General features: G+C 34.7%; 1 protein-coding gene across 7 annotated transcripts in view; it reads left to right on the top strand.

The window, feature by feature from the left end:
• The window catches only part of AHI1 (Abelson helper integration site 1), a 93,660-nt gene that overhangs the window by 4,326 nt on the left and 65,473 nt on the right, over nucleotides 1-23,861 (top strand). For 5 of the 7 annotated variants that reach the window (XM_084514398.1, XM_084514397.1, XM_084514394.1 and 2 more), the window contains 13 exons: nucleotides 243-364; nucleotides 6,457-7,067; nucleotides 7,593-7,747; nucleotides 8,747-8,960; nucleotides 9,772-9,964; nucleotides 11,311-11,406; nucleotides 12,928-13,113; nucleotides 13,670-13,825; nucleotides 15,663-15,795; nucleotides 16,737-16,860; nucleotides 19,025-19,254; nucleotides 20,751-20,854; nucleotides 21,435-21,553. In XM_084514398.1, coding sequence (XP_084370524.1) covers nucleotides 243-364; nucleotides 6,457-7,067; nucleotides 7,593-7,747; nucleotides 8,747-8,960; nucleotides 9,772-9,964; nucleotides 11,311-11,406; nucleotides 12,928-13,113; nucleotides 13,670-13,825; nucleotides 15,663-15,795; nucleotides 16,737-16,860; nucleotides 19,025-19,254; nucleotides 20,751-20,854; nucleotides 21,435-21,553 — 2,443 coding nt within the window. The remainder of the gene's footprint in view (nucleotides 1-242; nucleotides 365-6,456; nucleotides 7,068-7,592; nucleotides 7,748-8,746; nucleotides 8,961-9,771; nucleotides 9,965-11,310; nucleotides 11,407-12,927; nucleotides 13,114-13,669; nucleotides 13,826-15,662; nucleotides 15,796-16,736; nucleotides 16,861-19,024; nucleotides 19,255-20,750; nucleotides 20,855-21,434; nucleotides 21,554-23,861) is intronic. The other 2 variants (XM_084514396.1, XM_084514399.1) reach the window with 2 other exon arrangements.

The following is a 23,861-nucleotide window of genomic DNA, read 5'->3' as shown; positions in this document are numbered from 1 at the left end:
TTGAAACTGTAAACAGTGCCAGTTTCAGCAACAAGTAGCAGTGTGGCTTGTTTGTACAATGTTGCTGAGTTACCCTCCTGCAGTTTATAGTCAGTGGAAATTTTTAACTGAATACTAAGCAAATTTCTTGGTAAATTTTTCCTGATTAAAATAATTCCTCTCTACTGAAATTGTAAAGCACAATTAGGCAGTCTTATACCGATGGTGATTATTGAATCATAATCCAATTTTCTTTTTTTCAGTTGAAAGTGAGGCAAAGGCAAAAACCAAAGTTCGCTTTGAGGAAATCTTCCGACGTCATGCTGGCCTAACAGACAACAAGAAATCAAAGAAAAAGAAGTTCCACTCTCAAGAGAATATTGTGGTAAGTTTGAACACAGCCAAGCTTTGTTTGGTTGCCTTCCTTAGTGGAAAAAGACCACGAAAATGTATTGTAGAAAGGAGATACAAACATATATATATATATATATTTAATTATAATTTTTTAAAAGTATAAAGTGTATTTCTGCCTGTATCTTTTGGTTTTGATGTGGCTTTTATTTATTGTTTATGTACCACAAATTGATCCTTGTATTTCAGAGATATGCCAAAATTATTTGGAGTGTAACATTGGTAAAGAGTAAGTGGTGTACACAGGTATGGACTCATTTGAAGTCTGTCAATACTTTTTCTTCCAGTTTTTCGGAAAAGATTTAAGATTTTCAAATTCAGTATTGACTTCAGTGCGAGTTTGAATGATGGACTTCTGGGATCATGGCCATAGCAGTATTTGCTTTTGAGAGTAATAATACATCTGTGAATTGAGAACCAATGAGAGTTTAGGTAATCAACTTCATTACATTCCCTAAAGTTAATGGTATAAGTATCTACAAAAAATATTAAATAACATTTGAAATGTGTTTTTTCATTTTAATCTCTGTAATCAGCATATTTCTACATGTGCTGAACTTTCTTTCTTTACATGTGTATTAAGGAGTTCACCTGTTTTTAAGATATTTGCCTTAGCTTGTGACTTGAAGGTTAGGAATGCATTTATCAACCTGTCTTTATGGTTAGATGACATCTTTGTGGCATATTTTCCATTAAAAATGGAAAAAATGGAGCCTGTGAGATTCCTCTCATTAAAAATGGAGCCTGTGAGATTCCTCTAAATTATGGTTCATGTTGTAACTTTTTTTCTGAGTAGAAAAATAAATGTTTGTGTCTTATATATCCCAATTATTGACTTGTAATGTTTGGAATTTCAAAAGAAAGAAAATTGATTAAAAGGCAAATGTTCCTTTTTTTTTTTTAATTTTTTTTTCCTGTTAGACTTTGTTGTCAATCTTTTTTCTTGCAATTGCATCCATACCACATGTTGGAAGTGAATATTCATTCTTTTATAGCTTAGTTAAGACATAGAAATGATATTTTCTGGAATATCAAAATTGTACATGTATTTACAATGTAACTACTCTGAATATACTTGTATACAAAACTTAGAGTTATAATACAGAATGCAACTATGTATTACTCTCATATTTTAAGCTTACTTTGGTTTTAAAACTGGTTTTTATTCCTGAAGATTCTCATGTAAAACACTACTGTCTTGGAGTTGGCCAGAAACACTTGCAGTATAGTCATGGTGAGCTGAAGCAAAAGCTGGTGGCACACAAGCAAATTAAGAAGCATTTTTAGTATCAGTGTGAAAGCCTAACTTTATGGCTTTGGTGAAGCTGTAAACTTAAACCTGCCAAAGTACTGAAGCACTAAGAACTTGAGAAGAACCTGTATTGAAATATTGCAAAGACCATTTTGAGTATTTCCTTAATGTCTGGCAAAGATGTAAGAGCTCAGGTTGATATTTTCCATGCTGGTTGCATTCTGGTAGAAATTTCTGTAAAAGCTTCAGCTTTCTTAGTAAGCAATAAATGTGTGTGGGAGAAGAGGAGATGGAGGGGGTTGTTTGGTTCTGTTACAGTTTTGTTCACTTCATGTAACTTAATTGTGTAGTGTTTCATGTCTTGAAATAACATGTAATTTTCAGCAGTGGTTGTCTTTGTGTCACATAATTGCCATAAATGTTTTCCCAGGTTTGACCAGAAACAGGTCATGGCTGAGAGTGTGTTTCCAATGGAAATGTTCCAGGCTGTTGCTTTTGTCCTTACTAAACCTTGCTTTTCTTGAAGTAATAAAACTTCCTGTCATAGGCCACTGTTTCCTTGAAACCTGAGTTTGGAACTGCAGGAGGCTGCTGTGATTTTAAATGTCAGAAGTGAGGGTAAAGAGACCTCTTGCCTGCTATGCTCTGTGTGCCCATTGTCTGGAGAGAAAAGAAGCAGAATGACTGGAAGGGGAAAAGCCACGACAGTAGGGCAGGATGGGTTCCAAGCCACAACTGATAGGTATGAAGGGATAGGAATGGAGATGGAGATGTCAGCTATGGTCAGTGAAAGGTCTGCCTTGTCATTCAGCTTTTGCAGCTGAACTGTTTTTTCTAACTGTTTTTTCAGTTCAAGTGTGTTACGAACAGGTGATTGCTTTTAGTTCTTTTGCCCTTCATTTCAGATGGAGGATCTATGACATGGATATCTATCCATGTCTCCACCTAAGACAATCTGATGCAAATAATGTTTTAATTATTATATTTAATTAAATGGTATGCATAGAAAACGTGGTCTGAATTAAGAACGCACAGGCTGTGTCTGAAAAATTAGTTTCAACTACAGTCCTGAAACAGCTTTGTGTTGCTTGCATCTTTTAATGTTCCTGGAATTTGCAGCAGTTTGTGATTGTATTTTCCTTCATTATGAGGAGATTCTGTTTTTTGTTTGTTGGTGGTTTTTTTTTGTTCTGAAAAGTAAATTTCCTATAATCAAGTGACTGTGTACTGTATTTTTGTGGACAAATATTTTTGTTTGTAGGCATCATAAATAAAAGGTTCTAGTAAATATTTCAAGCAGGATTTTGCAACAACTAGATTTGTTTTAGGAAATGATTCTTGCATGCCAAAGTTATTTTAGAAACTCTCAAGCAGGTCAGGTATGAGTTTGTTATTGTTTGTTTGGGGTTTCTCAATGAATTCCACTTTATGTGGCTTGTAGTTTAACACCAATAGGTAGCCAGTCACCATACAGATGCTCTCTCACTCCCCCTCCTCAACAGGATGGGGAGAAAAATACAATAGGAGAAAAAAAAAAAGCTTGTGGGTTCAGATGAGGACAAAGGAGATAATTCATGAATTACTGTCACAGACAAAACAGACTCAGTTTAGGGAGATTAATGTAATTTATTGCTAACTGATAACAGACTAGAGCAGTGAGAACCAAAAGCAAACTACAAACAACTGCAACCCTCTTTTACTTCCCACCCACCAAGAGGCACAGGGAAATGAGGGCTCCCTAATGTTTTGTCTCCACCGCTCCCTCACAGTCCCTCCCTGCCCCTGCTCCCCGTGGGGTCCCTCCCATGGATGCCGTCCTTCCTGAACTGAGCCTGCGGAGGCTGCCCACAGGCAGCAGCTCTTCAAGAATGGCTCCAATGTGGGTCCGTGACATGGGGTCTGTCAGGAGCAAACTGCTCCAGCATGGGGCCCCCACGGGTGGGCGGCAGCTCCCCACAGACTCCCTGCTCCTGCGTGGGCTCCTCTCCACGGGCTGCAGCTCCGGCCCAGGGCCTGCTCCTGCGGGGGCTCTCCATGGGCCGCAGCCTCCTCCAGGCCACATCCACCTGCTCCACCGGGGGCTCCTCCACCCATGGGGGGGCTGCAGCGTGGAGATCTGCTCCATGTGGGACCCATGGGCTGCAGGGGGACAGCCTGCTCCACCAGGGGCCTCTCCACAGGCTGCAGGGGAACTGCTGCTGCCTGCCTGGAGCACCTCCTGCGCTGACCTGGGGGTCTGCAGGTAGAGCTGGTTCTCTGACATTTTCTCACTCCTCTCTCCTAGCTGCTGTTGTGCAGCAGTTTATTCCCTTCCTTAAATCTGCTCTCTGAGAGGCCCACCTAGCATTGCTCCCTGGCTCGACTCTGGCCAGCAGCATGTCCCTTTTGGAGCTGGCTGGAGTTGGCTCTGATTTGACATGGGTCGGCTGTTGGGCTCTTCTCACAGAGGCCACCTCTGCAGAGTCCCCTCCCCTCACAGAGCCCTCCGGCTACCAAAACCTTGCCATGTAAGCCCAGTACAGGGCTTAATGCATTAATGATAAAAAAAAAAAAGAGCATAACCTTAGTTATGGCTGCTGATTTGTCTTAACAACTGTTGGTGTTTTTTAACCTAGATTCCAAATGCTCTGCAGTTAAAGCCTATTGGAAGAGGAGGTGGATAATTTATTAATGTTACTTTATTTTTTTTCAGGTTTTGCAGAGCTCATTGCTTTAAATACTATTTTCTTTCCCTTACTTCATTCTCTATTTCAAGTTATTTATATGTGTTCTTCCACATAAATCATTGATTTATGAATAAAAAGGATGTTAGTAGTCTATTTCAGAAAAAAAAAAAAAGGTGATGGTACAAGACAGGCCTTTTCATGATTTCATATTGAGATAATTTAAACTATTTTTAGATGTGGGGAGCTAAAAATAAAGACACCTACTGAAAAGTTACATGAATGGGTTTTGATTTTTCTGATATATTTGATAAGTATGCTTAAATTAGGTTCTAGACACTCACTCATTTCACAGAATCAGAGAATGGTTGAGGTTGGAAGGGACCTCTGAAGATCATCATGGCCAACCCCCCTGCAGAGCAGGATCATCTTGCCTCCTAGGCACATTGCCCAGGATCACACTCAGGCGGGTTTTGAATATCTCCAAAGAAGGAGACTCCACAACCTCTCTGGGCAACCTGTTCCAGTGCTCTGTAATCCTCACAGTAAAGAAATGTTTCTCCATGGAACTTCCCGTGTTTCAGTTTGTGCCTGTTGTCTCTTTATATTTTATTAGGATAGTGTTGTTTAATATGTAGACTGAGTAATTCTAGTTAGTGCATTTTACAACTTCCTAGTTTCAGACTTCAGCTGTTAAACTTTTTTTTTTTGTCATGCTGCTTTTATTTGACGATTTTCCTGTACAAATAATAAACTTCTGTGATTTTTCCCTTCTGTGTTTTTACTCATGTAATTCCAACTTTTTCTTTCTTCTGCTTATTCATTTGTCAATAGTTACAATACTTTCCTTGCTCTCCATGCTATCTCTTTGAATGTCACATGTGAGTAAAAACAAGATAGTAATGAAGGTTTACAGGCTCACATAGTTCTGGTTGTACAGTGTGGAGGCAGTTGACTTGCATAATGAGTATACTCTTCCTAGTCACAGAATATTATTCAGAGGCTAGCATTTTAAAGTCACGATCCTCCAAAATGTGATTGCTGCTGCAACTTCACTCTCTGTCCACGTCAAGTATTCTATTCTCTTTTTGTAAGTTTGTACATTTTGGTGATCATACATTCTTGTACGCATACTATCCCTTTCTAAAAATGTTTGAGACAAATGTGATTTTGTAACTGAGAGAATCCTAGCTTGAAGCAGAAGCTGGCTATGTTTATTGAAGGAAGAAGGTCTCGGCAAAGAAAAGATTGTATACATTCTATGTGTATGTATGCACATTCTTTGTGTTTTAAAGTCCTTTTGTAATGTTTCATATGGAAACTCCAGAGTTGTGTGGTTTTTTTTGTTTGTTTTTTGTTTTTTTTTTTTAAAAGAATACAGTAAATGAACCACGGTGACTTTTAGAAGCTCCATCAAGGAACAGCAATCTGTGCATCAAGCTTTTTATGGATCTGGGCATAAGTTACTTGCTGTGTTGTTTGTAATTATGCTGGTTAGTAAACCAGGAAAAGGCACCTGAAGGAGGAAGGAAAGTTTACTACATGTTCTCTAAAAAACACTAAAAGTAGTCACAAGGAGTACAAAGACAAATGTATTAACTGAGATTAATCTCTGCTAGTTTTACTAGGCTGTTTTTTAGATTATTTGTCATTTAACTAAGATTAACGTGTTTTTTTATCTTTATATATATTTTTGGAATCAGTTTTTTGGTTTTAACTCTTTCTAATATAATTTAATTATCAAAACGTTTGTCTCTAGCTTGTACTTTAAATGTTCTTAAACATTTAAACAAAGGTTTTCATGCTATGCATTTTCTTTGAGGGTTTCATGGTGTAAAGCATTCAGTATACTTATGGAGTGGACTTGTGGATTTTTTTCATGGATGTACATAAGTCATTTAAAAACATAGTGAAAATAAACTGAAGGTGAAGTGCCCAAACAGAATTTTCTGTTTGTTTGTTTTATTTTCAGTGCAAATTATCTTGTCTTTCAATCTCTCACTTCTTAATTTTAAGTAAGAAAACTATTAGACCCTTGATTTCATTTTGCTTTTTGCTTTGTGTAATGTTGCTTAAAAAAAAAAAGTAGCATGTTCATCCTTAGAACGTAATTTTTATTACAAGTATGTTTTATATTCTTTTCCTTCATAGCTTGACACCTTTAGAACTAATATTGATCTAACTAAAGAAAGTGGGAATGATGAAGCAATTATAAACAACACATATAAACCTGAAGAAGAGAGTCCCCGATTTACAAAAAATAAACTGAGAGAGAAAGCATCAATTGCAGAGAAGATAAATAATGATATTGTTAGTGGAGAGGCAAACAAGCAACCAAAGTCTAACAAGAAGAAAAAGAAATCACTGTTACAAGAACAACTTAATGAGGAGGACAATTTATATGAAGCTAAACTGGAGAGTTTTGAAAAAAAGATAAATGATTTTCCAAAGAAAAAAACAAAAAGTAAATCACAAACAGATGTACCTCATCAAGAAGGTGATAGAAAGATTAAAAATTCCTTGACTGAAGTGAGAAATGTAACTGAATTAGAAGAGGAAGAAGAACTAATTCAAGCCTATCAGCTGCATGTGGCTGAGGAAGAGGTAAATGCAATTAAAAAGAAAATAAGAATGAAACTTAAAGAACAGATGTCTGAATTTACCTCCACTGTTCAAAGCCATGAAGCTGCACTGAATGATGAAGTTGACAAAAAGAAGAAAAAGAAAAAAGAAATCACAGGATTTTGTGAAGCTGAAACAAGGTACTATGATAAACTACCTTAAAACAATATGAAAACCTTTGCTGAAAATTCATACACACATAGTATAGTTTATCAGAGAGCTTTTGCCTGTACAATTTTTCTAAATGATGAACAAATGGATAATTCTGTTATGGAAATAATTACTAAATAGTGTTTCATAACGCAGAGAGTAATATTAAAATTTACAGATTTTGTATAACTTTTTAAAAAATATCATTTTATGTCTGTTTTATGTGGAAGCCACTCAACCATTTAGTATGTTCTCTTGGTAATGAGTGATGGCCCCAATCCAGCAAAAAACTATATACTTAGCTTTATTCAAATGAATAGTTCTGCATGCACACAGGAAAGTGTTTGGATTGGAAAAAGACTAATTCCAGGGAGCTGTGTTTGTGTGTATTTTCAAGATACACAGATGATAGAGAACTGAAGATGAAGTTTCAGGTGTATTAATGATGTTAACAAACAGTTGTATTCATATTTGCAGTAGATTGCAACTGCTGACAGTAATCCATTACATTTCAGTGCAATGTCCCTTTCTGAGCTACAGCATCACCCAGAAGATAGCAATGAAAATCATTCATTGGAAAGGCAATTTGTATCAGAAGGACAGAATGTGGAGGAAAGCATGGAAAAACAGAAAACAAAAGCAAAGAAGGTTAAAAAGAAAACTAAAAAAGGTATGCCAGCAAAATGTTAGAATGGTGTGCTGCTTTATCTTAGCCTCTGTTTTTGTTTGTGTTTTTTTTTTAAATATTTTGCATGTAGTACTAATGAAAGTGACTGAGACTGATGTTGAAGTTATTAAAGTTTATTTAGTTGTATTTTTGTGCTTCCAATTCTAATACTTTTTTTATTTTTAACAGAAGTTAATTTGATGTATCTATCCAAAATCTTGATAATTCTTTTACCGGAGATAACTTTAGAATTGTGGTTACAAGTGTCTTTTAAGAATAATATTTTATATATCTACTAACTTCACAGTTCATTACTTAAGTGCATATTCTAATTGCCTTTTTGTTATTTCATCACTTTTAACTTCTTATTTACATTGTAAAGGCTGTATCACCACTGTTTTAATGCGGTGCTCAATTTAAACGTAAGAAATACTTTTTCACACAACATATACTAGAGAATTGGAGAACTCATTTCTTCAGATGGTGCAGAGACCAAAATAAGAAATGACTTTTTTTTAAAGGGATGTTACACAAATTCATGAGGAATAGGTCTTTTGATAACTATTAAGCATGGTAGTCTTATTTTAACTTCTAAATCAGGATGTTCTTTAGCCAATGCTTGATAGATACAGGCTTTTTTTTTTTCTCTCTTTAAAAAAGTTATAGCCATAGGCTGTAGTCCAGAGCAGGATACTGAACTGCATGAATTTTAAGTCTTTCTGGCAAAGAACTTCTGTTGATTAAGAGAAAGACCTCTGCCTTTAAATAAAAATGTTTGTTAATAGGAATAGGTTGTATGAGGCATATAATGCATATATACTATGCATTCAATCATTCAAATTTTATTATTTTATTTTAACCTATTAAAAAAAGAACATATGAAGTACTTTACCATTAATTGCTAAAGGAATACAAAGTGTTTTTGTTCCTTTGAACTGCCACTAGCAGAACATAGTAACTTCTGGTGGTTATTGTTTTGTTCTTGTTTGTTACTATTTCTAGAAGATAACACAGGATTTACTGCAGAAAACAATGAGGAAATGAAGGATTCAGAAGTTTCAGTTCAGTCTAAATTTGGTTTTGATGATGATGTTGTATTGGGAGTTTATATCCATCGTTCTGATCGACTTAAAACTGATCTCCTGGTATCTCATCCTATGGTTAAAATTCATATCGTTGATCAAAGAAGTGGCTTATATGTCAAGAAGGATCATAGGTGACTTTTTTTTTTTTTAATAAACTATCTGTTGTCTGTGATTGTTATAAATGCTTTTTTTTTAATCTCTAGAAAATGTAATACAGAAATAACCATAGAATGGCTCGGATTGGAAGGGACCTTAAAGATGGGCATCCATGGGCAGGGATGCCACCCACTAGATCAGGTTGCCCAGGGCTTCATGCAACCTGATCTTGAACACCTCCAGGGATGGGGCATCCACAACCTCTCTGGGCAACCTGTTCCACTGCCTCACCTCCCTCCGAGTGAAGAATTTCCTCCTAACTTGTAATCTAAATCTCCCCTCCTTTAGGTTAAAACTCTTCCCCCTTGTCCTGTCATTATCTGATTGAGTAAAGAGTCTCTCCCCATCTTTTTATAAGTCCTCTTTAAGTACTGAAAAGCCACAATGTGGCCACCCCAGAGCATGAAGCTTGCAAGGTCGTTATTGTATTTCTAATTGTATTAGAAATACAATACTGTATTTCTAATCACTTCAGTTGCCTCTTTCCATTCTCATTATCCATACGAATCCCAAAAACAGATTTCAACCCTGCTTATGCATAGTGATCCTGGAAGAGTCCGTGGAATAAAGTTGGTCATAATAATTTGATTGCTAGGGTTTTGCAATTCAGCCTGTTGCATTTCTATGTTCATTTGCCTTAACCTTTGTATGGCTTTAGATTTTTTTCTCAAACCAAATAAATGGTATCTTGTATTTGTTTTCACTAATTTAAATTACTGTTTTGTTTGAGATTCGTTTTATTTAAGGAATTATAACAATTATAACTGTTTGGAAATTTTCAAACAGTGAGAGGAAAGTTTCATCTTATTATGAAGAAGAACAAATAGAGCACATTCTTCCTATTATGACGCAACCATATGACTTCAGACGGTTTAAATCAACAGTTCCAGAATGGGAGGAGCAAGTAATATTTAATGAGCGCTTTAGTTATTTTATTCAAAATACTGAAGAAAGCCCTCGGGTAATTCTGTTTTTTGAGGTAAGATTAAATATTTAAAATTTTTGCTTGTTATGATTTTGTGTTACATTTGTGTTTCTTCAACAGTATAAGTTTAGCTTATTCAGATGTCTTATTTCAGTTATACTGAATTAATAGCAGAGCTTTAAGATACAGCATTAAGTGGAGATATCAAAAAGCAGTATTGGTGATTGCTATTATTTATAAGCTAAAAAACCTGTTCTGTAAGCAGTAAGGGGAAGAAAGCTTTCTTATGAATTCATGAAACTTATGAACTTGAAAAGATTTGTAAGATTGTTCTAGATTGTTCCATCAGGAGGGATGGCACCACATAAAGAAGCTATCAGTTTCTTTCCCACATTCTTGAAATTCGAAACAGTTTAAGTATAAGAAACTCAAAAAAGGAGTCTGTCTGCTTGTAGCAACACCTCTTTCCTCTTGTACCAATGAACAAGCTGTTGCCTTGTTTTCCATTAATTTTTTAGACATCTGCTTCTCTCTTATTTTTCATAAATTAATTATTAGTTCACCCCCAATATGGTTGTGTTTATAGGAAAGAAATGGAGTATATATTCAATGTAATTTTCAGCTCAAGTATTACAGTATTTATAAGAATGTATATATCATGTATATTTCATATACGTTGTATATACAATATCACCTTATGTTTCTTTGTGTTCTCTGATGCTCATAAATGAACACACTTATAGAATTAAGAGTCCCTGGTTACTTAGCGCAAAAGTAATTACAGTTGAATGTAAAGGTTCATCATGGGAATCACATTAACAATGGAGAGCCAAAGTATGACTACACTGGAAGCCTGCTGTTTGATTTCAGTGTAGTTTTTGAAGTTAAAATTTCAAGATAGAATGATATACTGGAAGAATTACAGGAAATATGAGAAGATTGTGGCCTGACCAGAAAAATGAAGAATCTTGCGGGCACAACTGATGAAGTTAGGAAAGGACCTAACCATTTTTGACCAAACATTTTCAGCTAGATTAATTTACAGCTGGTTCTGGCTGTAGGATTTATTATCTATATGTATGATTTGTGAACTACATAGGATTTATGAAAATTACACATGAATTTTTTCTAATGAGACAGAAAGGAAGAAAATATTTTTTTTAAGACCAGATTTATGTTCTTTTTTAAAATACGTCATATATAGTCATCAGGCAAATGCAAAAGGTTCTGTTACTACTAATGGTGTACTTGTGTGGAAGAAGTACTGTTTTTGTACTTGCCTAAAATTGAAATCTCTTTAATTTAATGAATCACCTCTAGCATATTTTTATCAGTGTTTTCTATTAATACTAAGTATATATTCATCAGAAGTACACTTATATTCCTGCTAATGTTTGCAGATCCTTGATTTCCTAAGTATGGATGAAGTGAGAGCCAACTCTGATGCACAAATTCAGGAACGTGGTTTCCGAAAAATCTGTTGGGCATTTCTAAAGGTATTGTAAATATTTCAAGGAAGAAACAAAAAATATAAATATTTCTTATTAAATTATCTAAAAACCTAGCTTTTTATGAAGTAGTGAAACAATTCTGAATATTTCCAGACAACAGAGATGAAAATCAAATTTTTTCTTGCCTGTCTGTTCCCTCTTTTCCCTCTCCTTTCCCCACATAAAATCCATAGGAATACATTTGTCAGAAAAATATTTTTTTCAAAAAAGTATAGGATGTGTAAGAATTTTGCTTATATATCAAGAGTAGATTTACTTTTTAAAAAATTTCATGAGCTGTCTTTGCAAAGGAAAAAACAAATCTACTGATTTATGTACCTCGGCTGTGCTGTATTGTAATGGCATTTTTATTTGTCTGGTCTTTGGAAAGACTCCCTAACCTGATAATAAAATCACTGTCATTTTTAGATGCAAAGCTTGAAATGAGATACAGGTAGTTTAGCCCACACATCATGTACCTTTTTCTCCTTTTTAGAGAGACTTGAGTGTGCCAAATTGGACTTGTGAGAGCTAACGAGGTGGTATGTGCTCTAACTTGCCTGAGGATTGTACATTTTGACCTACCCCTTTGGATGGTAGATCTTGACAGTCCACAGCATGAGACATATAGGAGAGGATAAATGCACTGCAAGCTTAGGAGAAAGCACAGGGACCTCCAGGTCATTCTGTACTGATCATCTTCTCGACACTTCCCAACATGAATCTGCAAAAATCAGGGGTGTGGTATTCCCTGTCTGGGTGTATGTCTGGGCATTCAACACAGCCTACTTCTGAGCAAATGGAAGGATGAATTTCAAGCTCATAAATACAAATAAAATTACGACCTGTTCTTCATTACTTATTCTTTATTATATCTATCCTTTCATCTATCAGTCAAAGTAGAAGTTCCTGGATTCTTTCTGTGGTACACAGAAAGAAAAACACAAGCATTAATTTCTGACTTTTTCTAACAGCATGTATTGATTTTTAATCAGTAACAGGAATTCATTTTTCTAACTCTATTTAGATCAATAAAGAGAACTCTTCTCTCGGAAGAGTTAATGCTTTCATGTATCTTCTGTTCTGAGGCCATGAGACAGAAGGGGAAGAAAATCTGCTCTGAGTCAAAGCCTTACCTATGCCCTTTGCTGTAGAATTCAAACTTACGTGGGTGAGGAGGCAGGAAGAAGCTTTTCGTGGATTTACAGTCATTTGAGATTTGGGTGATTCCAGCAAGTGGTATTTAAAACAAAAAAGTCAGTGAGACTGCAGAGGGCATCCCACCTACTGGATGTTGTCACTGTGCATGTGAAGTATATTTAAGAACTAAGCTTTAATCTTAGTGATTTGATGAAGGGGTTATTTAATACATGCTTATTTCCTTATAGCTTTTAGGAATAAGCTTCCCCGATGGGAAGTAGATTATTTCTAATATAGTAAACAACCAGAAGATAAACTCTAAAATCCAAGACTTCTATTAATTTTGTGTTAATGTAACACTTCTTTTCTTTTTAATTGCTCTCCCAGCTTGTTGGTGCAAATGGAATTCTAAACATTGATGGAAAACTCCGTCTGCAATTGTATTACCCACCTCCAAAGACCAGGTCACATTCAAATGTTGTTGAGGTTTATGACTGGTGGGCAAGATGTCCTAGAAATCGTTACCCATCAACTTTATATGTAACCATAAGAGGCATAAAACTTCCAGATCATGTGAGTTAAATATATTTACAGATACACAGACTTTTCTGTAGGAGTTAGTAACTAACTGGCGTGTGTTGATGATGCATCTGTATGCATTCATATAAAAGCTGTACTTACATGTAGGATATGAAATGGTTAGTATGTAACTAGTTATAGCAACAACTTTGCATCTTAAGATTCATGTTCCAAACTCAGCACTTCACAGCTATCTTTAAAAAACAGACGTTCTCTCCTGTGTGCAAATTTGCATGTTCTGCCATTGACAGAAAACTTTCAGGGCATGTTCTGGAAAACAGGTATTCCTTCTCATTACGAGAAACACTATTTTGAGTCACGGGGCTTATGCAGGTGTGTAAATTCTGTAAGTGAGAAGGACCATAAGTCACTTAACTCTGAATTGCTTTAAATATTTGCTATGCGATAATCATGTATGAGGTTTCTTCCAGTCTCTTCATTTTTCAGATGTAAAAATGTAATGCATTTAAAGTTAAAAGTACTTTCTGATCTTTTAAGATACACACTGTTCATTTTAAAACATTTTTCCTGATAATTTGTTTGCCTTAAGGTTGCTCCTTCTTTCCGTTCTATGGTGGCTGTTCAGCAGGAACAAAGTAGTGCAACACTGTGTGAGCTCCAGAGAGAGGGATCTAAAAAATCATGTGAAATCACTTCTCCGGAGAAGAAAAAGGAGCAACTTAAATGGACAAGATTGCCTGGACAGGTGAAGTATTTTTCTTTGCTTTTTGAAGAAAAATAGTTTAAAGTTCTACTACCTTTTAATAGTTTTATTTTTATGATGTGTTATGAAGCAAATCATTCACTGAAACATTAAAACAATAACAAGAAAACTACTAAGCAAAATACAAAACACAAGGAACTCGAAATAGTAGCAGAGGCATAACATCTAACCAAACATGGTTGATATAATTATTTTTTCCCAGAACAGTCAGGTGTTCTTAATCTCCAGAATTCTCAAGGATCTGAAAGAGTAGGGCTATTCAGGTAGTGGAAGTAAGACAGTTTCTAGATTTCATCTCAGTTGTACAAGTCCTTTCAAAGGACTTAAATACACCTGAACTTCATTTTATTTCCCAATAACGTTTGCTAATTATAATAGTAAAGAATAGTCGAGTCTGTTTTACAATGCAAATTTTCCTACTACAAATAGCAGGAAACATAAAATGCATATTTATGATAATGTTAATTGCAGAAAATTGCAATTCTGCAAATAACTGTATTCAAAACCAAGTGAAATATAATCCTAAGAATATTTGCTTGACATCCAAAAACAAACAAACAAGGCAGTTCTTTTATTCTTAGACCAGTCCATATACATAATGAAGAACCTTATTAGCAGTGATCATCTCTTTTATGATGTGGTGTCTTGTGAAAGAGTTTCAGTAAGATTATCATGATGCTGCATGTCTTTGCTCCAAAGAATAATAAAGCAGATATTTCTTTTAAAAGAAATAGTCACTCCAAATTATTATTTCCTTTATATACATAAAAATGACTCTTATCTTTAAAGCAAAATTACCTTTTTAAAGAACCACAGTATATTTGTATCTGTCTCCAGAGATACAGACTGATAGGTGATGTTATTTTTAAAAATCCTCCATGTAATTATGAATCACTTATGAAATAAATTTTGTGTGAATTGCAGCTTCATGAACTTTAAGAAGTTTGCTCTAAGCTGAAATTTATATTCAACATTTTAATGATTTATTTTAGAGAGGTTTAAAAAGCATTAAAACACATGTTCAGTTTCTAAAAAAATGTGTTTACCTTTATTCTCAAGTGAAGAGTGAATACGTAATTATATAATAACCTGATTTATTCATTTATTTTAAATGCATAGGAATCTGTTCATGCACGTTTGTCACTCTTAAAAATCAAGTTTAGGTTAAATTTCTTATAACTACTGTGGATATTTTAATTTCCCTTAATTTTTTAATTTAGTTCTGGAGAAAAAGCCCATAGATAAAACAGAGGAAATATTTTGAGAGAAAAAGATGCTATGCTACCTGTATAATTTTTTGAAATATGTCATTTCCAGTTAGACTCTGAAAAAATAAAAATAAAAAATGGAAAATTCAAATACAGATGAGGAATGATGAAGGCAATTTGGTAGACCAAACTTCTGAGTTTCTGTAGTTACTCTTATGAGTCCATGCCATAACTGTTAAGTTAGTAAAGGTTATGCTTAAACTCCTTAAACAAGTTTGACTTACTAATTTCATAGCTTATATTACTGAGGATAGTCATGATTAAGCATATTTTAAAATGAATGAAATGTTACTTATAGATTTTCTTGGGTTTTAAGGACTTTTTGTCTGTATGTTCATTTCTGCACATTATAACAAAGTAAATGTGATCTAAGTTATGCTGCAGAACTGTGTCTCTTTATAAGGTTGATTTTTTCTTTTAAATTCACTTTGGATATTAATAGCTTTTGAAGATAAGATATTAATAGCATGGCATAGCTGAGAATGTCTTTTTAAGTGTTGATTAGTTGATATTTGTAACTCTGTAATCCTAATTCTTGCCTGAAAAGCTAGGCTTGTCGCATACCAAACAAACATCTGTTTTCACTGCGAGGTGGAGATATGGGCTGTTTCTGTATTCGTTTCTCGCATGATGGGAAGACCCTGGCAGCAGCATGTGCTGGAAGGAATGGATACCCCATTGCTTGTAAGTTAATTTTTTTTCTCTATCATCGAAGTAGTTTGGCATTAAAGGAAAATGTGTATTTTTATTTTTTTCAAGAGGTTTTGTTTTATAGTGTATCTTGTAAATTTTCCGTACATTAAAGACTTGTGGAAATGATCTGTCTGTTAATAGGCCTGGAACTGGCTTTTCATACATGGTAATATATGTACAAGTCAGTGACATGAAATAACAGTATTTCTGCATAGAATCCTAGTGGAAATACTAAATCAGTTTACATAAAGAACATGTTATCTGATAATAAGGTTTTAGGTGAAATAACTTTTTAAATTCTCACCCCCCACTTTTTTTTCCCCTCTAATCTATCATCACGTCTGGAAAATTGTTGTCTCCACACTGGAGGCTGCCGTCTTCCGTAGTCCAGTTCAGCTGGAACTACAAATATTCCTTATTACTCAGACTTCGGGATGCTTGTTCACAAGCATCAAACTGCATAGTACTGTTCTGCATAAGAATTTTTAGATTTACAAAGAGTAGTATTTTAAGTATACAAAGTAAATGTTTAAATGCAAGGAACTGTAAGTCTAGGTTCCTTTATCTGCAGAAAATGATCTCTGTCTTAATATTTATCTAACATTGGTCATCTGCAGTCACAGTTTCAGAAATTAAAAAAATAAATAATTCTAATGTGGTTCTAATTATGTAAACCTGGTGAGCCCAATCTCTTAAGCGTTAAGGCATTTGTGACATCCGTGAACCACTAGATGGAAGTATATGCTTGCTGTTTATGTATACCTAGCAACTATTTGATAGTGTTTTCTGAAAATGAGAAGGTAAAGAAAATGAATTGACCTATGCTAGCAAAAACTCAGTATGAGACTAGACTAAACTTTGCACTAGTAATTGTGTATAATGGATTGTAAACACTTACAAAAATTTTATTTTCCTATTTGAACTTCCATTAGTGTATGAAATTCCTTCTGGACAGTTCCTGAGAGAATTTTATGGTCACCTTAACATTGTGTATGATCTTTGTTGGTCAAAGGACAATGAATACCTTCTTACTGCATCCTCTGATGGTACTGTCAGGTACGTGTGACAGAAATGTTCTGGCAGACAGCTTCAAAAGTGTGAGAGTGGTGCAATTTTGTGTATATAAATTTGAGAGCAAAGCTTTTGCAAAAAAATGTAGTATCTAAATGTACAGCAGAAAAAAGTGTTATATTTCAAGAAATCACTGAGGCAATTGGAGTATTCTATCCTTAGAGAATTGTCATATTCGGAATACAGTATTAAGCTTGGAAATTTGAACTTGAGGCAGGAAATTTACATTTGCCATGTTGCACATATATAAACTTCTGAGGTTTTGGAGATTTGGTTGAAGTATTTAACTTTAATTACTGTAGTTATAATTTGATATTTCTGAGTCTGAAGGTGAAAACATTTTCCTCAACAATTAAAAACTGTACTTTAGTGCAGTGTTAACATTAAAATTCTAGTCTGTTTGAGATTTCAAAGCAAAACTCAAAATTACAGAAAGAACTTGAAAATATGGCTATGACACTGCAGAATTTTACTACAAGCAACTTCATAGGTTTTCATGGACATTTTGGGGGGTTTTTAAGCTCTTCAGATTCCTATCTGTTGTTTCTGTTGTGCAACTTGGTAATGCTACAGGGAGTTGCATAATTAAAATGCCAGAAGAATTGTTAAATGATACATTGTATATGTGGAGCCTTTTTGCCCCCTCCCCACCTACCTCCTCACCCCTTTTCTGTGTAGGAATAAAGAGAATATTTTGAGTACTTGTTCCATGTTTCTCTTTCTTTTTTTTTGTTTGGATGCATATTAAAGAAGAATTTCTGGTATTAAAGTAAATATTGATTTCAGTCATTTATATTTAAACAGTCCAGCTGTTCCTCAATTCTTGAATTTGTGGCAGCATGACGAAACTAGTCTTCTGCCTTCTTTTCTGTATACTACACAGTCACTGTATGAGTTATTTCCTGTATTTATTGACCGTTGCCATAAGCTCCTTAAAAGTGCCTCAGTTTAGGAAAGGAGTTTCTTCTTTTTTGCTTTCATGTTGGGAACATCTGGCCTGAGAAACATGGTAGAATTAAAGGATGAGGACCAAAAGATACACTGTTGTTGTAAAGTCATAGCTGTTTATTACCTGGATCATAAATCTCAGACTGAGTTCTAAGGCATCTTAAAGGGAAGTTTGAGAACTTAGGTGAATCCTTCTTTATATAGTGCTTCATATTGGCAGTGCTTCTCCTGAGGATACGCAGGCTTTAGTCCCTCATTATTTCTGAGCAATAAATAAACTTTTCTGTTGTTAAGAGTAAAGCCATTTTAAAAGATAGGTTTGTGACCTTTGCATGGTAAGTTGCAAGTTAAACAGTGTACTCCTAAAGATTGTAATTTTGTAATGTACTTACCTCACAGTAAGCTTAGAATTCTTCAGCAGTCACCAGAAACAAAACCTGAAAGGATAGGATAGCACTCAATTAAATTCTGTTTTAACTGTGCTTTCTGAAAATGCTACCCACTTGTATTTTATGGTTAAGGTACCATTCCATTCTTTAACCTCATCTTGGGAGAAGGCTCAATATAGGTGTGCACACAAAAAAAAATAATCCTAAGAAAGAATCCTAAGAAATCTTACAGCTGTAAGGATAGGAAATAAATCCATAGTAAAAACTGAGTTTATGTGAAGAAAGTGTCCTTGAGAATCATGATCATTATGGTGTGGTAAGTAATTGTTGTTTTTAAAATTTTCTAGAGTTCTAGTTATATTTAGTGGTCCTGAATATTTGTTTGTGGTTTTTTTTTTTTTTTTTTTTTTTTGGCGTTTGGTTGCTTGTTTTTTTTGTTTTTTTTTTTGGTCATTCTACTTTTTTCCCCCATTAATGTTAAAACATCTAAAATAATGTGTTTATAATTCTTGAAAGAAAAAGAAACCAAAGTATTCCATGCATTGCATTGTGTATTCAAAAATGTGCAAAATATCCATTAAATGAGTGTGTAGTCATGAAGTTACCTGGAAGATGGAGTACTTTGTGAGGTATTAAACATATCTTGTTTGAGAAAATGCTATTGAAGTATTAAATATAGGTGGAACAAATTTGTAAGATAAACAAATGCTGTTAAGTATTTGCAAGCATTTGATTTCAGAACCACTAGCACAAAATATGTTAATTATATGTGTGTCTGATTGCTTTATTCAGTAGATATCCTTTCCTTTTAGAATGTGGAAAATTGAAACACAGGCTGCATCTGCAGTGAGAGTTTTCCCTCATCCTTCATTTGTTTACACTGCAAAGTACCACCCAGTTGCTGAGTCTTTGGTGGTGACAGGATGTTATGACTCTGTGATTAGAATCTGGAATGCAAATGTGAAAGAAATCCATGGGCAACTGCTACAGGAGCTTGATGGTCACAAAAGTTTCATCAACACACTTTGTTTTGATGCAGAAGGTATATACATAGTATTACTTCAGATATTGCTCATTTCAATCGAAGATCAGTTTGAGTGTTACTTGAGCTTCATTTCATAGCAGCAATATGAAATGTTGCTAAAATAGAATCATTTTAGCAGTGTTAGCAATTAATATATCAGTACTGTGCATTATTTGGTACTATTTTGGGCAAACACAAAGGGATGTGTAGTCCCTGATATCATTGAAGAATAATCAGAAAAGGAAAGCATAGAAAAGACAAGCAAACAAATATATCCAGCAATCATGACAGGGCAAATTTTTTATAGTAGTTTAGTTTGCTTTGTTCCTGTAGCTAGCTGTTGTTAGCTAATGATTTGTTGTATCGCAGCAAAAATTAGCAGAAAATAGAGCACAGAAGCTGCTATTCAGAGGATGCAAATGCATCAGGATGCAGATGGAAAGCCTAATAGCTAGCGTGGAGAGGTAAGTTCGAAAAAGTAAGTTGGGATAAAGAAGTAAGTGGAAGAATTATGTGGTAACTTAAAAGCAGAAGTAGGTATTTGAAACCAGCTTCTAGAGAGCTATCCTAGCACTTCAGAAGATTTCATGATCAGTACATCAGAACAGTAGTGAAGACAGCTCCTCTGTATTGTTCAAAGCTGTCAACTAAATACAAGGATAGAGGAAAATAAAGTAGCAGTAATTAGATTATGAGAATTTTAATGCTACACTGAAGAAGTGGGAAGGTGGTGAACTGTTCCACTTTCTCTGCTAATGCTGAAAAGTGAGAGAAGGACAGATTAGTTATGACATTGTGAGGAATGTTAGCAGGTAGATTAATAGCTGAAAGTGGGTGTGAGAGATTTACTGACGTACTACTAGATGATGGGAAGAGTTGAAGATAGATGAATGAATAAGATTCTTGAAAGCGTTTGACTTCTGGTATTAGTGACATCATTAGTAGCTTTGTGTTTCATTTTTGGAGATATTCATGGGAGTAGGTACTAAGAAGAGGAAAGATGCATTTCTGTAAAAATAAATAAATAAAATAAAATGTGCTTAAGAATAACTATTGGAATTTGTTCAAGGTGTTTCCAGAGAATGTATAGGTAAACAGTAGATGATCATGTAACACTCATTAAGCTATAAATGTTCTTTTTTTGATGGCTTCCTGGAATATGAGTAGAAAATGAATACATTTAATAACGTTTTCAGCATCCCTGCATCTGACTTATTTGCTAAATGCGTATTTGTGGTTTCAGCTTCCAGCATGCAAGTGTGAGCAGAACCACCGAATCCTTTAGGTTGGAAAAGACCTCTAAGATGATCTAGTTCAACCTTTAACCTAGCACTGCCAAGTCCACCATTAAACTATGTCAATGTATTTGCACTGAGTAATCATAACAAAAGAGAGGGAAGCACTGGTGTTTGCCTATTCACAACAACAATAGAAAAAGTTGTTGATTGTTCATAAATCCTTTTCTTTATTTGTTCTTTTGCATGGTATTCTTACTTGAAGCCTTTATTTCACAGGGCTCCACATGTTCTCAGGAGATAGTTCAGGACTGATAATAGTTTGGGATACATCTGTGAAAGGAAGTTCTCAACACCTATTTCAAAATTGGAGAATTAATAAGGTATACTGATTTCTTAAACTAGCATTGTAATATTTGTGAACTGTTCCAAATCTAGTCATTTGATTTGAATTCTTTTTTTTAATACGTTAACATTTGTTTAACTGGAAAGGTGTATTTTCTTTAAACAACTTGTTAACAACGAAACAACTGATAGAACATGCTATGTTTCATTGACTTAGCACTTCAGAATTACTTTGCATTTTTAATTTTATATGTATATAACATGAAAATGCTTGAAGTTTAGTAATGTTATTAACAGATAGATGCTAATTTATTAAACTTATTCTCTAAAGGCAACAATAAAATTGACCACAGGTTTTACAAATCAACTTTGTTCATACTTCTGAGGTGTAGTGTTCTATCAGCATTTCTGTCATCAACTGTGTTTCAGAAGTTTAGAGTCACAATAGAATGTTTTTTTTGGTTGTGAAAAGCTGATTGCCTGGGATACAGGGCCTTAATCTAGGAACAGACATTTTCAGTACTTGAACAGAGTGAAGAGAGCACGAAAAGAGTAATGCAAGAGAAAAATGAATAATAATGATTACAAACATGAGTTTTAAAACACCTTTTTCTGTAGGAGATAAAAGAAAATGATATTAGAGGAACTCCAATAAATCATTTGGAGGTGCATCCAAATGGAAGGCGTTTATTAATACATGCCAAAGACAGTACCCTGAGAGTTATGGATCTCAGAATGTAAGTAGATTTTGATATTAGTACATATTTCCCTTTGTTTTTAAAGCTTATTTAGGTAATAAGGTGCCATAAGCTACTAAATATATTATAGCTGTGAAGAAGAACAGATGTCCTAATAACTAAGGATAGCAATAATAGGGCTAGGAAATGGTTTCAAAACACTGTTGTGTTGCATACCTTTTATGTGATGTTGGGTAAGTCTTTTAGAACAGAGTATCTAAAAATGACTGGATTACTTGGGAACTGAAGGCAACATGAAAGAAACTACCCTAATCTCCTAAAGATTGCATTCACTTTTAAAAATGGAATCTAGGCCTGAGACTAACTTTAAAATTATAATATTCATATATTTGTGCCTTAGTTTTGCATTAGAAAGACTGTGGAAGAGTGTTTTTATGATAAAAATAGAATGGAGATCATAATCATGTGTACAGAATAATGTATATAATGGTTATATTGAGCAAGTGGTAAAATATTTTAACCCAATTTTTTATTTTCTTACTTTTACTAATTGTGAAAATAATGCTTTAATAATAAATGGCAGTAAATTTAATAAGTAATAATTTAATAAGTAAATAAGAATAAATTACAGTAGAAAACAGGCGGTTGATAGAATCACTCAAGTTGTGGTTGAATGCAACCTCTGGAGAGTGTTTTGTCCACCCCCTTCTAAGACTAGGTGAGAGTAGGTTGCTCAGAGCTTTGTCCAGCTGAATGTCTCCAAGGATGAAGACTCCACAACTTCTGTGAGAAATATTGTCTAGTGTTTGTTCACCCTCAAAGTAAAGGGAGCTTCTTCATAAGTTTAATTGGAATATCCTGTATTATGGTTGGTTCCCATTGCTTCTTATCCTTTAACTATGCAAAGCTGAGAAGAGTCTCACTCTCATCAGTTGCACACATTGATAAGATGCACCTGAACGTTCTCTTCTGGAAAGTCACATTACAGACGTGAATGCTCTTTGTAAATGATTCATCTCATCTTTAATTTCATGGGCTCCTTTTCAATGAAAGGAGCCAAAGGGTGACCCTCACCATGCAGAAAATCAAAGGTCTCTGGTGTTCTACATGAAATTACCTGAGGGAAGTACCCGCCCCACCTCCTGGAAATCTCACTCTTTAATAATATTGGATTGGCTGTTTGAGCTAGCTGAAGACTTTCCAATTTTAAAGTGTCTCTCTTTATTTGTAACTGTAAATGATAAACTATAATGACCATGCTAGAAGGCTAAACTATCCATGTAATGAAAGCATGAAATCAGTAGATTAACTGAGGTAACTTGTAGAGTTTATTTAAACTGCTGGTGATCTCCTATCAATACCATTCCAGAAAATTGTAGAGAGTTATAGTTTAAGAAAGAAAATTAGATGTGCATATTAAACCTCTTAGAAAGGGTTAACATGGTATGCAATTGCACAAATATTTTAAGTCAATTTATCAGTAGGATACAGCATCTCCCCCTGTCTCCCACACCTTTGGCCATGTATTCCTAGCATTTTCTCTGTATCAGCTCTACAGATCTTTGGATTCAGGCTAAGTCAGATCAGTGAACTGATCCGACTAAAATCAGCCTACAAAAAAACAAATGATTAATTTTAATTTTAATCAACTATCTGATCTAACTCATCCAATAGCTGCCAAAAAACTAGAGAAGTGAGGGAGAGCCTGGGAAAATACGGGTGGAGAGGGTAGCAGCAGGACTGCCGCTTTGACCACAACCCAAAGTTACATTGGCTTAAGTCTATCAATAAACCACAGGGTCAGATACCCAGTAGTGATAATTTTACACGTCATCATTAACTGTTCATTCCCTGTATGAGAAAAGAGGGGGTGGAGGTCACAGATCAACACAATTCACTTTGACAGATAGTTGTTCTGAACTGTCCTCTTTCAACTTTTTTTTATCTTATTGGATAATGCTACTGTCCTGTCACTCAGGTATGTGATCAGGGTTTTGGTTCAGACCTTGGGGTTTCTTTCTTCTGAAGGTTAGTTTCATATTTTGCAGAGCTATTCTACATCTCAGAGAGATTGTCTTTCTGTTCACACACCAGAAGCTCTTGTTTGGGCGAATATGGTCTTGCACTGTGATCATTATAGCATACTTTTCCCCTTCTTGTCAAATAGAATTGTATCTCAGGTATATTTATCCAGAATATTGTTAAAAGTAATCCTGCCATCTGGTCATATTAATTGTATTACACTTTTCCCAGCATATGTCCATTGTCTCTGCAGTAACAAGTTTTAAATATTAATGTCTTCATTCTTTGAGGGCTGTCATGGTCTACTCCCGTTCTTGCCTCAAAA

Source organism: Aythya ferina (assembly GCF_964211825.1).
Source record: "Aythya ferina genome assembly, chromosome: 3".
Classification (NCBI taxonomy): domain Eukaryota; kingdom Metazoa; phylum Chordata; class Aves; order Anseriformes; family Anatidae; genus Aythya; species Aythya ferina.
Note: the sequence above shows the minus strand (reverse complement) of the source record. Positions and strands in the feature narration are given on the sequence as shown.